Source organism: Sciurus carolinensis, chromosome 5, assembly GCF_902686445.1.
Source record: "Sciurus carolinensis chromosome 5, mSciCar1.2, whole genome shotgun sequence".
Classification (NCBI taxonomy): domain Eukaryota; kingdom Metazoa; phylum Chordata; class Mammalia; order Rodentia; family Sciuridae; genus Sciurus; species Sciurus carolinensis.
The window spans coordinates 9,035,350-9,050,203 of record NC_062217.1 but is presented as its reverse complement, the minus strand read 5'-3'; the positions used below and the strand labels follow the sequence as shown (position 1 = coordinate 9,050,203).

The 14,854-nt window shown below is 35.4% G+C and overlaps 1 protein-coding gene across 3 annotated transcripts in view; it reads left to right on the top strand.

Moving 5' to 3' along the window:
- Positions 1-14,854, top strand: part of Tpp2 (tripeptidyl peptidase 2) — a 67,208-nt gene that overhangs the window by 39,768 nt on the left and 12,586 nt on the right. For 2 of the 3 annotated variants that reach the window (XM_047552878.1, XM_047552880.1), the window contains exons 17-25: positions 655-809; positions 1,901-2,017; positions 2,253-2,353; positions 3,897-3,993; positions 4,917-5,054; positions 6,359-6,603; positions 6,871-6,949; positions 8,742-8,780; positions 13,449-13,600. In XM_047552878.1, the coding sequence (XP_047408834.1) occupies positions 655-809; positions 1,901-2,017; positions 2,253-2,353; positions 3,897-3,993; positions 4,917-5,054; positions 6,359-6,603; positions 6,871-6,949; positions 8,742-8,780; positions 13,449-13,600 (1,123 nt within the window). The remainder of the gene's footprint in view (positions 1-654; positions 810-1,900; positions 2,018-2,252; positions 2,354-3,896; positions 3,994-4,916; positions 5,055-6,358; positions 6,604-6,870; positions 6,950-8,741; positions 8,781-13,448; positions 13,601-14,854) is intronic. The other variant, XM_047552879.1, reaches the window with a different exon arrangement.

The window sequence follows — 14,854 nt, the reverse complement described above, 5'->3', positions numbered from 1 at the left end:
GCTGTGTGCCCACTTGTCCTTGTGAACCACAAAAAACTGAACCTTGCTCCATTTCCCGTGAGTTAGAGCAGAGAGAGTATTCTTTTGATAAGCTGCTGATCTTATCTCACAGTGGTTTGGGCTCATTTCCAACACTGCCTTTTGGTAAAGTATGCTCTGATGGTCCTTCTGCAGGAGCAGACCAGGTGGAGAGAGACCAAGAGGGACAAGAGAGACTGGGAAAAATGATCAAAGAAGTTGATTGAATAGATACTAATGGAATTTAGGCCAAGATAAATAATAGAGATTTTAAAAATTATAATCCTCTTTGCTTTATGAGGAATTGATTGATTTTCAGCTAAAACCAGCAAAAAGGAGGGTCTTTAAGAGGTATCTGACGAGGATAATAGTGTTATCCACCTGTGGGCAGTGTGTGTCACCTGGTGCTTGCAGCAAGAGGGCAGCTCATTTTAATGCCCATTTATCTTTCCTGTAGATTATCTTCTGCTCTCTGGCTTTATTAATGTTCTGTTTGTGTTTTTAAGGAGGTACATGGGTTTTATTTCAGTATATCTTTTTATTCATTATATATTATTGCCTAAACAAACGTCAGTATTAAAACCACTTTATAGTCTGACTAGTTTTAAAGCTTTGCTTCTTTCCTTCTTATTTTAGAAGTTACTGTGTGTTCGTGTTCTTCTGAGGTGTCGGCCAAGTTTGTTCTTCATGCAGTACAGCTTGTAAAGCAAAGAGCATATCGAAGTCATGAATTCTATAAGTTCTGCTCCCTTCCAGAAAAAGGAACTCTGACGGAAGCTTTTCCTGTCCTAGTAAGTTTATTTAATAGCTTGAAACCTCACTTTCCTTTTTGGTATGGGCTAAGACTGACTATTTGAATTTGACTTTATAGTTTCTACCCAGAGTACATTAGGACTGTGTATTTTGTTCATACCAAATAATTGAAGTAGGAGATAAGTAGTCTAATTAGGGTATTTAAACCTAAGTATTGGATGTAAATTTGCATCTCTTTTTAACTCTTGAATAATTTAGTCAAGGAAAAGTGCTAATCTGGTAGATTCTGACACTTCATAATTTGGACCCTGGTTTAACTTGTTTCCTCTGTATAATTATTTCCTTATGGAACACTTTTCTCCAGGTCATTTATTTTATTAATGCCTCAAGAATGTGAGGTGCTTGGTGTCAGGTGCCCTCACGAAAGGGAGGATCTCGCTCTAGGCTGTGGTATAGGAAGTGAGGAAGATGGATGTACCGTGTTCTTACTCACACTTGCTGCTCTGTCTCAGTTGGTGTGTCTTTCCATATCCCTCATGTTTCTGTTACTTTTGTGTCCTCTAGTGTTCATGTTATATAATTGGTTTCTTTAAACTTTCTAATGGACTTGATTCCTTAAGAAACTTAATTTAAAACAGTCCTAGGAACAGTTTTTCTTCCCTTTTTACTTTTATTGCTTAATAGGGAGAAAGGTGTCACTGTAATTTCATTTTCTTATGGTTTGCAGGACGCTCTTAGCCTAAAATTCAACTGTGCCTATTGAATATGCCTTATAAAGTTATATCCTTTCTCTTATCCTTACTCTTAATTATTTTTCTTTTGATCCTAATTTTTATTCCACTTTTTCAGCATTTTACTATACATGCTTTCAAAATCTGCCTCAAATCTTTTATGATTAAAAAGTATAAGATTATGATAAATGATTATGTATTTAAGTACTGATAGCCATCTAAGTCTACAGGTATAACTTGCCTAACACCTAGCACAAATGACAAAAGTCCTTTGAGTTTTCTGACCACAAATCAGAAAATTGCTAAAAAAAAAACCAGCTAATTTTTATATTTTGTAATTTTAGGAAAAATAATTAAAAGGTCTGCATATTATAATTTATTCTTATTTTTATTTGCAGGGTGGGAAAGCAATTGAATTTTGTATTGCTCGTTGGTGGGCAAGTCTAAGTGATGTCAATATTGATTATACCATTTCTTTCCATGGGATAGTCTGTACTGCTCCTCAATTAAACATTGTAAGTTCTATGATATTTTCATCATTTTTTAATGACATTTATTTATGTTACTGAAAAATAATTTTATTGGTTATATTTAAACCTTATTGGGGAAATTATCCATGGTTATGAAAATAATAATCTTTGTTCATGGGTGTTTATAAATTTTACGTTAGATACATTGATTTTTAGATACAAAGTACTATTTATTTTCAGTTGAAGTTTGGGAAATTAATTTGTTAAATATCCTTTGTAGCACGCATCAGAAGGAATCAACCGTTTTGATGTTCAGTCTTCCTTAAAATACGAAGATCTGGCTCCCTGCATAACTTTGAAGAACTGGGTCCAAACACTACGGTATCACTCAGTGAATTTTTAGGGGCTACGAATGTTGATGGTGGATGGTGGGTAGGGAATCTCTTACACTCTTTGAAAAGTCATTTTTCTTAAGCTAGGTGTGAATGCTCAAGATGAAAATCCAGTTTGACTTTGCAGCTTTGGAGCCTTCACAGGTCTCTGCAAGTCAGGACAGCAGCACTTTCTGTCCTCACTGTCCCAGCTGGCTGGCAAAGCTTAGGACGGAAGATATCTGTCCTGTCAGTAAGGATTGGTGGATATTAACCTTTTCGTTTTTTGACAGAAAGCAACAAGTTAACATTCTCTCTGATTTTAATTTTCACACCCTTAGCCAGTCAGTTCCAGAAGTCGCAATGCTGGCAGGTCTTGCTGGACTGTTTGTGTCTCAGCAGCTCCCCCTGGAGAACAGGCACCTCAGCTGCACACTCCTTAACGCTGTGTTGAGGAGAGCCCTCGTTTTTATTGTTTAATCTGACCTTAGCCCATAGTAGCATGCAGCCTGGTAGTAAATGCATTAAGAGAACCTGTTGTGGGCTGGGGTTGTAGCACAGTGGTAGAGCACTTACCTCGCATGTGTGAGGAACTGGGTTCGATTCTTAACACCACATATAAATAAATAAATTAAATTAAAATCCACTGACAACTAAAAAATACTAAAAAAAAAAAAAAAAAAAAGAGAGAGAGAACCCATTAGGGAATAGTAGTTGAGGGTACATTGAGCTTGTATCTTCTTGAAGTTTTACCCCTAGATCTCAAAAATTGGAACTAAGTATCAGTGATAACAAAGCATTATCTTTGATTTTAATATCTAGGACTCACTGTAGTCCAAAATCTGGTAATTAGAAAGTTCTGTGAATATTATAATTCGTCCCCCACCAAAAAAGAGAAAGAGAACTTTTTATAATGTATGTATGTATCTTACAAACTATAAAATAGACCAATAGAATCATCTGTACTCTGCTATCCACATGGTATCTCTGCTAACATGTTATAAAAATGGGATAATAAAATTAACAAATTTGACATTTTTTACTTTTAAAAACTGATTTTCCTAATCTCAGTGCTTTCCTTTGTAAAAATCTACACTTTAGTTAACTTGTTTTTAGAGGATTCTAAAAAAATGAAATGCTATTCCCTGGATTAGGACAAGGCCAAGGTGTAACCCCTGCTCTGCCAGGACAGCGCCAGCAGCAGTTTGAACAGGAAGGTGCAAATCAAAACCGTCCTAGCACTGATAGTGATTATCCACCCTAGTGGTGAGATTTAGTTAGGCTGAGAGCTGCTTGCAATATTTGATGATATTTTTATCTTGAAAATATTGTCTTTGTAATATTTTTTGCAAAATTTAAACTGTATTGCTATGATGTGGGCAATAAAGAACTATATGTGTTAATGATTAAAATATTATGAAGTATACTGAAAGAGACAGTTTTCAGGAATGCTCATGGTTACTTTTGTATATATTATAAATTTTATTGCTTATCATTTTGTCCCCTTAAATGAACTCTTGAATCAAATCAATTATATGATTGCTTTATTATAGCCCAGTGAGTGCAAAAACAAAACCTTTAGGAGCAAGAGACGTTTTGCCAAATAATCGTCAACTCTATGAGATGGTCCTGACCTATAACTTTCATCAAGTAAGTGTTTGCCTGGTGAAGTATACCCACATGATGAAATGTTATGTTTTATGAATCACTGAATCAAGTTGTTAACCCTGGTTAATTTGGGATTATGCTTAGGAAATTATGGTTTCTACTTATCTAAGTACCATTCTGATGTGGAGTCAGAAAAGCATAATTTAGTGGTGACCTGACCTTGAAGTTTTAGGTTTTATGATCAGAGCTACCTGTTTCTTCATGCATTCTGACCCAGAATTGGCACAGTCCTTCAGATTATGGTGCCAGGCATTATGGCTTGCTGAAGGAGTCCTCAGAGCAGTGAAAGCTCAGAATGGCCCCAGGTGGAGTGAGTGTAACAGTACCTGAAACCAGTGTGAACACTGGATCAGAGTTTCTACAGTGAGATTTCAGCAGAATAGTCAGTCGAAGAACAAGTATGAATTTGGTTTTGGTGTTAGGGAGATGAATTGTCAGATTTCAATTTTATAATTAGAGGTCCTGAAGAATATTGCTTGGTTAATGAGAACATATTACCTAGGTTTGTATTTTTTAACATTTTAAAGAAAAGTGTCTTTAATTAGTGTCAAAATACTAGATGTTCTACATTTTCAGAATTTTTACAAGAAAGTATTTTGAATACTTTTTGATGAAAAAGTCTTATGTTGATACCAGCATTCAAAATCTGTATTAGAAATCATACGTAACCAGCGGCTCGGGAGGCTGAGGCAGGAGGGTGGCGAGTTTAAAACCAGCCTCAGCGAAAGTGAGGTGCTAAGCAACTCAGTGAGACCCTGTCTCTAAATAAAATACAAAATAGGACTGGGGATGTGGTTCAGTGGTCAAGTGCCCCTGAGTTCAATCCCTGGTTCCCTCGCCCCCCAAATAAAAGAAAGAAATTATATGTAAACCACATCATATAATCATTCTTTATTTTTTTATAGCCTAAGAGTGGAGAAGTAACTCCAAGCTGCCCACTTCTTTGTGAATTGTTATATGAATCAGAATTTGACAGTCAACTGTGGATTATTTTTGACCAGAACAAAAGACAGATGGGTTCAGGCGATGCCTATCCACATCAGGTATAAAATTGGCAGCGATTTGTTAGAATTAACAGAAGCTATTCCATGAACTAATGAAACCCTGATTTCTTGTTATTGTAATATTTGTGCTTTTTACAGATGCCATGGTCTTGCAGTTAGTACTTTTCAAACTACAGAACTTCCTAGTCTGTTGTAGTTGTTGAGGAACAGACTGACGGCTCTTCTGCTGTGCAGTTGAGCTGATCGTGTGGTGTTAGAGGAGGACATGCGTGATGCCCTGGACAGTGTAGTTTGTTGTTTGAGGTGCTAGTGTCTTGTGCATGCTGAGTACAAGCTTTTCCACCCAGCTACGCCCCTAGTGCTGTGTAACTGTTTGTATAGTACTTCTCATTCCTACACACTGCTGCCACCTATGGAAAGTGGAAAGCAGGTCATCCTAGGTACATGAGCACCTCAAAATGGCCCCAGGTCTAGTAAGCCAAAGGGAACATTAAGTAGTGTCCAGGTGGCTTCAGTTTGTTACCACTTTCAGATTCTACTTCTTAATCTGACAACTGTGTATTGAGCACTTTTAAATCATACCAGGCACTGTACTTTGTGTGGTCATATTGAAGTCTTTTGATCATAATTTATAGAAATCTTATTCCTGATTGAAATTTTTTTCCTCAAAGCAAGCAGCAGTCTCATCTCAGTGCAGACTGAATTACTGCAGTCCCATTACTTTGGTTACTTTTCAGATCTCAGAAGAAAGTGCATATGCAAAATACAACATCCATTCTTCATGAACACGATCACTCTATATGCTTTGATCTCTGTTGGCTTCCTCTTTCCTGTTTGCTCTAAGCGGAAACGTTTGAGTTGTAGTGTAAACAGTACCAGAAGTTATACGTATGCATACACACCATGTGTATTTGTTTTAGATACTATACAGCACTTCAGTTTTACTTTTTTTTTTTTTTTTTTTTTTGTATTTTGTATATGTCTTTGTGGACCCATGAACTAAAAACAAAAATTGCTTTTGTAAGTCTAGTATGGACACTGGTTTAGCCAAGAATATGGGAGTATTATGGAAAGAGTAAGGGCCTAGGAGTCAGACCTGACTTGAGCTCCCTGACTTCACTGCCTGTGTGCCCTGGAGCAGCAGCAGGATGTCCTCATCTGTCTGCTCGCTGGCACACTGGGCATTCTGTGCATGTGTCTTTGTTCACTTGTGCTGTCCCTCCCACCTGGTGGACACTCTGTAAAGGGAACTGTTTCTCTTTATCCTTTTATTGTCATTTCCTCTTACTTGGTTATCCTTAACTTTTCCCAAATGTTCTTTTTTTTTTTTTTTTCTTTTTTAGTATTCTTTGAAATTGGAGAAGGGAGATTATACAATTCGACTACAGATTCGTCATGAACAAATCAGTGACCTGGAGCGTCTTAAAGACCTTCCATTTATTGTTTCTCATAGGTTATCTAATACCTTGAGCTTAGATATTCATGAAAACCATAGTCTTGCACTTCTAGGAAAGAAGAAATCAAGCAACTTGACGTTACCACCCAAATATAACCAACCTTTCTTTGTTACTTCCTTACCCGATGACAAGTAAGTGATGACTTTGCTAATACTTAATACCTGTTATTTGAACTGTGGTTTTTCCAATTTCAGTTCATTGTATTAGGCCTAATTGTTGTAGGATGTTGTCATTTTAGACTGAAGAATTTTTTTGGTTATTTTTTTGTTTTGTTTTTGTTTTTTAAAATCTTAGCTATGGGAATTTTTCAGCACAGAATTGTTTTGATGTTTTTCCCCTAATTATCTTTGTGAAACTTTCTTCTTTGTTGCTTTTTTCCTCTTTAATTTTCCCACTAGAATACCTAAAGGGGCGGGACCCGGATGCTACCTTGCAGGATCACTAACATTGTCAAAGACTGAACTTGGCAAGAAAGCTGTAAGTATTAGTTATTTTACAGTGAAACTGTCTATTCCAAAATTTCCATTTCTTTAAAGATGGGAATTAATTCTACATTTCAGATTGGGTAAAATAAAATATCCATGGGTTGAGGGGAGGCAGTTTAAGTGTTTTTTCTTGAGTAACTAGTGAAGAGGATTAATATTTGCCTATCATTTAAAATGTGTCTTACTTTCTAAAGATTGAGTCGTCTTTTCTGAAAGCCTGTGTGCTCTGGCCCTGAACCCATCCTGCCTCAGTGGCAGATGTACTTGAATTTCTTATGAAATCTGTAGATCCACATCAAACTTTGCTTAAATAAATGAAGTCTTTAAAATTAAATCATGCTGTAGAATTTTCACCAATATTATGGAAATTGGAATAAATCACATTCTCTTGGGTTGCTTCTAAAAGCCAATTAGAACATTTATTACAAATGAACAACATTTTTCATGCTTAAGCAGACCTTTCTCTTATTGAAATATTACGTAATTAATGTAGGCAAATATATGAGATGTCTTTTGGCATCGCCTTTTATTGTTTCAAAATTATGCTTTCTCTTAGAAACCTGTCTCTGCTTGTCATAGTTTAGAAACAAATGTTACAACTTTTAAGGTATTTGTCAGTTTTTTCCATCTGTGTTTTCACTACAGATTCACTATGAGAATGGTACTTACATCCATCCATGTCACCTTTTGTCATAGTGTCATTTTAGTCAATACTCATTAAAGTTATTCTTAACAGCTTTGCATTCTTACAACTTAGTGTCAGTTCTTACAAAACTAAGTAAGTCTACCACTTAATGCTGGAGTTTATTAATATTATCAAAACGAGATTTTATTCATCTTAAAAATTATATATTTATTTTTTTGTCACTGTTGAAACAAGGTCATTTATTCACTGCCATTGAAGCATAATTTAAGAATTTTGTACTTAGAGAAATTGTTTGTCCTGATGTTTCTTGGGTCTCATTTCTTAGTTATCCTTTAGTATAATTTGAAGTAAGTCAGTAGTTGCTTTTGGAATTTAAGAAATCCTCAGTCTTTTTTTTTTGTTTCCTGGGAAGCATAGCTGCTTCAGTTATGAGGCTACAACTCTGAACTTTTCACTCAGATGACAGATGACTCTCGCGAAGAGTCCACTTTCTGTGACAAGCATAACAAATGAATTGTTAGTAAAAACATGCCTTAAAAATTCATAAATTTTTAGTACTTCCTGACTGTGGCTTCAGAAGCAATTGTGAAACTAAATTACAGCTATGTGGGATGAATCATAGTTAACTGTAGTCAGTAAGGTAGACTTTCTTAGAGCAGTAACCTAAGCTGCTGAGTGCATTATAATTTCCTTTGCATTATTTATTGAATCTTTCTTGATGAGTAGTTTTGCTTTTTTGATGTTTTTGGCAGGTGGGAGGTAACCATTTGTTTTACTTCTGTTTGACTTTCATGATAACCCTGAATGATGCTTTTTATAAGAATGCGTAGGCTTGCGTTATTGTGATGACACCCTTTAGAATCAGATCCTGCAGACTGTCAGCTGCATTTGTTCTTAATCTTAAGTAATGAAGTTTGATCCCTAAATACTTTAGATAAGCAGAAAAATGTCTGTTCTTAGAGGAGCATACTTGTATTTGAAAACTCGAAGTGGCAGTGTTGCTTTGTATAAAAGCGTGCCATTTGGATCACAGACACATGCAGGTGGAATGCAAGTGGAAGAAAATCAGACAGAGGTGGTGTCTCCATCCTGTGTAGATTGTGCATGTTTTCTTACAGAATGTCGTTCTAACTCCCAGGGGCAGTCTGCAGCCAAACGACAAGGAAAATTTAAAAAGGTACTGATTGTCAGTTCTTAAAAACAATGTCTTAAAACCTTATTTACATATTAGTTAAACTTTCTGTCACTATTATAAATCTTTTTTTTAATCTCACCCTTAGTCTTCTTTCTTTACATTCTTTAGTACAGAGCTCTTCATTGCCTACAAGCAGTGTTAACATACTGCTTTTCTAAAGGTTTTTACCAACCATAAATTGCTAGAAAACTCCTATTGTTCCCGTGTTTCAGAAAATTTTAATGCTGTTCATTTCTTGCCACAGATATGATATCAAGTAATAAAATTTGAAATTTTATATATCTAAAATCTTATAAAGAGATCAGCATAAAATTTTAACCGTAAAGGCCAAAGCATTTATATTCCAAATTAAAATCTCTTTTAAACTGAATAATATGATTAATAGAATATTCCAGCTTTCTGAAGTGAAGTTTATTCCCTGCTCTTGAATCTAATCTAGTTCTGGAAGGACAGAGACAGAACACCCCAGTGGAGATCACAGGATCAGAAATATGAACTGCTGACAAAAAATGGAAGCTCATACTAAACATGAGCAGATTTTGCCTTCCAGTGTTCTGCTTGACTTCCCCTAGCACATAGGCAGTCTATATGGAGTGCTAAGGCCAAAAGTAACTCAACATAGAAGATTTAAAGGGAGTCATCTAGGGACGCCCCACTGGCACTGTGTAGCCTTTCCTTCAGCAGGGAGTACCGCAGTGGAAGAGTCAGTATGTTTCTTAATTTATAGTGCTGTGGAACTGGGGATCACCATTTTATAATAGGTAAAATTCCTTTATTCAAATGTCCATACCGTTGTACAATGATAAATGCTTCGTTCAAACATAGTACACCGCAGGAATTATCTTCCCAGATAGGAGTAAAGACCAGTATGTCTCAATTAAACATTTTGTCCCATTTAAGGGTTGTGTAAATTTATTCAAAGAAACAGAACCAGCATTTAAAAACTGCATTTCATTTTATATATTGATGTTTATGTCTTTGGGTTGTCACAAAGATAGTTCGAATGTCATTGCTTTGGAGAATGGGGAGAAGGTATTTTCGGAATCCTGAAGATAGAAGATGCATATCATCAAGATTATGCCCAATTGCTTTTTGTTTGTTATTTTCTTTCCTCTTGCATATTTTGGTTGACTTTGGGGGAGTTCTGGTGGATTTTGTTTGAGTTAAGTTGTGCAAGGCAAAAAAGTGTTGCATGAATCAGATTGTCATTACTTGATGGCTCGTAAGGCTTTGTATGAGGAACTTGGCCTCTACGGTGACTTCTACCTTTTCCTTCCTGTCTTCAGTGCAAGTATACAGTGAAGCTCTGACTTTAAAATAAGCAGCATAAGCAAATTACAAAGAAAATTACATATGGATATGTAATATGAAAGAATTTAGTTACTTTTAAAAGACCATATATAGCATTCAAATGAGTTAATCTTTAGTTATTTTAGTTCGTATAAACCTTTTAAATTTTTCAAATTTACAGCTAATAATAATTTTAAGAACTAAAAAATTTGCATTTTTGAAACAGAATGTGAATGGCAATGTGTTATGCCACCCAAAGAGTAGTTTGGTAGGTGAGTTTGACTGTCAGTTTGAACACCACTGAAATACTTTGTAAAGAACTGTAATACTTTTTAAATTTACCAGTAAATGTCCACTATGGAAAACTATGGAGCTTTTCTGCTTTGATGATGCTTCTTGGCTGTCTTTTTAACCCCTAGTCAAGATTTAAGGTACAAAATCATTTCTATTAAATCAACCTTGCATTAAGCCCTTGAGAAGTGAGTTGAAAAGATACTTATTGCAAAAAAGGAACAAAATGATTTTGATACCACAAATGAAAAGCAGATTCATTTTTCTTTTGATCATAAATGAATTAAAACTACCAGACTTGTAATTTTAATAATAATAAATTCTTGTCCTGAAGTATTTTATAAAATTTTACTAGCATTTATAATGGTGCTGATTATAAAGGCTTGATTTATATTTTTTCTAATAGATTAAGCTTTCCATGATAGTATTTCTTTCTACTTTTTATAGGTCTTTGTTAATTTTTTATTATAAATTAATTTTAGTGGATTGCTCTTTTTTAATTATTTCTATTTTCTTTCTTTAGTATTAAAGCGGTAATAGCAAATGCCTTACCTCTGAGTTTCAGAAGAGAAATTGCCTTACAATACTACATAGGCTTCCTACTCATAGATGTCACAATTCTTCCTAGTCCGGGAAACTGAGGAAGGGCACTGTTGCTTTTAGAATGAGTGTGTACTGCCTGGCAAGTGGCATTCTTACTCTGACACACTGGATAATGAAGAGAATAGAATTGCCTTAACAAAAAGTGAATACTGGAAGCCTCTTCTACCTTTAATTCCTGGATGCCTTGTCTATGTGCGGCGGGCAATGCCCAGGCGATGTTTCGGTAGGACCTTAGCGGTAGACCATTTGCAGACACCTTAACTTGGCTTTCCCCAAGGCAGCACCCACTCAGGAGAGTCAACCACCGGACTATGGCAGGGTCCTGGAAAAGCTAAGCAACATAGCCTGTTTCCTTTCCCATTCTCATGCTTTACATAAAACCTTCATTCAGGCCCTGTTCCTGATCTGGGAAGGGTACCCAAGGGCTACAGATAGGTTTGTATGGAATCTCATGTCAAAGTGGTTTTCTGTGCTATAAATGAATTACGAGATAACTAAGTAGTTATTATTTTGTGTTGAAATACTGTTAAAACTACAACAGTAGTTCTTCATATTTGCTGTTGTAGCATTTTACACCCAAAATTGAGTTCTACTGAGAATTTTGTTTAAAATGAACTTATTTTTGTAGTGTATACACTGAAAAATTCTGTTTAGAAGAGTAAGGCCTTGTAATACTATTTTTGTCTCAATTTGTGTTAATTTTTTTTCCTTAAATACTGTAATGACAGCAGTAAAGGTCTTATTGATAAAAATTTGTTCTGCTCCTAAGAACTTAATTAAAATGAATATATGATTTAATTTAACATTTTTAATATAAACATGAAGATAGTGTTTGAGAAACTGGCTTAATAAATAATGATTTAATTAAAGACAACCAGTTTTCATGCCAAAAACAAACCTAGTGTGTGTAACATGTGATTTCATTTCCCAAACAAATGCATTGCTTTTTGTAAGAAAAGCCTTCCTGCCATAAAACAAATGTTTTTACACTTCATTTCTCTGTTCTCTTCAAAGTAAAATTTCTCAGAAGAACTGTAGACTTATTCCCTCCCTGATCTCTATGTTGGCCTTTATCCCAGCTGCCCAGTGGCACTGCTCTTACCAAGGTGGTCACAGGCTCCTGGCAGCCAGGTGTCTGCTCCCCTCCTTCCCTGGTGGACACCACCCCAGCCCTGCTGTCACTTGGTTGCTTCTTTCTTCGTGATAGTTTTTCTTAAAGGTTTCCATGACCCCAGATTGCTTTTGCTTTCTTTCTGGGTCACAGTGCCTCTAGCTGCTAGAATGCTTTGGGACAAGCCCTGGGCTCACCCTTCCCCGTCTCCTGCCCTGGTGGTCTCCTCATCCCATTGTTTTCAACACTGTCAGCAACAATATCTCAAATCTGATCATTTTCTTCAATTTCCACAGCCTGTTCTCTATTCTAACGCCATGTCGCCATTCCTAGGTTTGCTTCCTAACTTGTCCTGCCTGTATTTTGGCCTTCTGTGATCCATTCTCCAAATATTATGGGGAGGTTATGAGAAAACAAACCAAAATTTTAAATCCACATAGGATCAAGTCATTTAAAAGCAAAACTCTTTAGTTGTGTCTTAAATCAACTACTTTGCATAAAACTATTGTTTTAGGCTCTCTTGTGTACTTAACATCTAATTGTTAAACTACACTCCATCAAGTCCTACTCACAGTGTCTGCTGCTCTGCCTTTGAACACTACTTCCTGAACTGGGCATGCCTCCTCTCTACAGTTAGATTATTTAGGTGTATTTATACTCATTCATGTAGTTCATTTTAGATCCATTTAGTTTTCCATTGCCACTCTGTCTATATTGGTTCCCCCACCTTACCTAACCATCACTCTCTATCCCTTTATTGTTTTAGTTTCTTCACAGCATCAGAAGTCACTATCAGAAATCACTTACTTTCTTATATGTTTATTTCTAACTTCCCCCATTAGAATGTGTGTTTGTAAGGACAGGAAAGGGCCTTGTCTGCCCTGTTTTTCACCAGTTAGAACATTACCTGGCACTTGGAAGAAACTCACTAAGTTCTATTGATTAAACAAAGGTGTAAATGCCTCTTAAATTTACTTGAAAATGAGGATCTTATCTCTTTATATCTTTATCTTACTCCCTCTCCTGCTTAGGTGAAAGTGTGAAAGGTCATGTACTTCTGTCATTAGTCTGTCAAGTAGAGCGTATTGGAATACCAAATACACTCAAATGGAGAAAAGTTTGTTCTTATCGCCTTTATTTTAAAGGAGCTATTAGAAGTTTTAGTACTTTAAAGTTTGGAAAAAAGTATTCTGATTGCAGATTAACACTTTGATATATTATGACCCTTAGAATCTGAAATATAAGGTAGTACAACTCAGACACAACTCAGGTTACATGATACTCAGCTATTAACCATGATTTTATAGTACATAAAATAAGCACATTAACCTAAAATTCTCTCTCGACATTTATAGGATGTAATTCCTGTTCATTACTACCTAATACCTCCACCAACAAAGACGAAGAATGGCAGCAAAGATAAAGAAAAAGATTCAGAAAAAGAGAAAGATTTAAAAGAAGAGTTTACTGAAGCATTACGGGATCTTAAAATTCAGTGGATGACAAAGTAGGTTTTTGAGTGAATTTTGTTCCTCCAGATGTTTAATTTTATTTTTCCAACTACAATGTTGTGTGGATATCCAGATTCTATTCAAAACTGCTATTGGCGGAGGGTAGGATTATAGTTTCTTCTAAATGTTTCTTGTATTTATATTCATTTTTATAATTTTTCTGATAAATTTTAATATTTTAATCACCTTAATTTGCTCTCAAAGAGAATTTTATTGGTGGGTAGGTATATGAAGGAAAAGAAAGGTAATTTTTTCCTACCATACAAAGATAATCATTGTCCTTTCATTATTTGTCTTTATATTTTTCCATACAGCAGTGCAAATGATAATGTGTCCTAGTTTTCCAGTTATTTGGGTGGGGGGGGTAGGGGTGTGAGCATTTCCTGTGTGATTTAATAGCCCAATAAAGAACCATTTTTAATTACAGTATGGTTGATGGTCCTAAGGATGCAATGTAATCTATTTAAACTTTTCTCTAATGCTGTGATAAGCATTCTTATTTAACTTCCATCAGGTTAAATTTTTAGCATAGTGTAATTTTTGAGTCAAATATTAATTTTTAAGTCTTCTTGATCTGTTTTGCTAAATTGCTTTCTAGTGCAAATATAATTTATATTTCATCTGTGTATACATGTGCTACTACAGGATGCAAAAATGAGGCCATTATTGCTCTTACATTATGTAATTATATTTTTTTTTAGCCATTAAAGTTGAACTTTTAGCAAGTTATTATTTGTGTAACTTCTGTCAGTTAAATATGTTCTTTGCCATTTGTTTACTGGAACATTAGATTTTTCTTGTCAGTTTAAACTTTTTAATATAAAAGATATTAATGCTTTTCTGTACTTGTCACAGATTTTCCCCCAGCTTTGACTTTTGGCTTATTTTTCCATAATAGTCTATTCTATGTAGTTGAATTAGTTCCTTTTTCCACTTGTTATGCAGTGTTTCTTTCACCACTGGTTTTTTAGCTGATTACATATGCATGCTTGCAGTTATGAAGTCTTAGAGGGAGGGAGCAGAGGTCTTTATAATGTAAAAACAGTTCCCAAGGATTGAACCATTATGTGTGGGTCCACATGCAAATATACCTTCCCATTTAAAGCTAGACTGTATCTCAACCAGGAGTCCAAGTCTTAAGTCTGTTTTGACTTATTGGAGGATAAGTACTTGACAATACAACATAAATTTCTCACAAGTGAAATCTCAAAGATTGACTTCTATAGAGATGACGGCCTGTGGACCCCAAT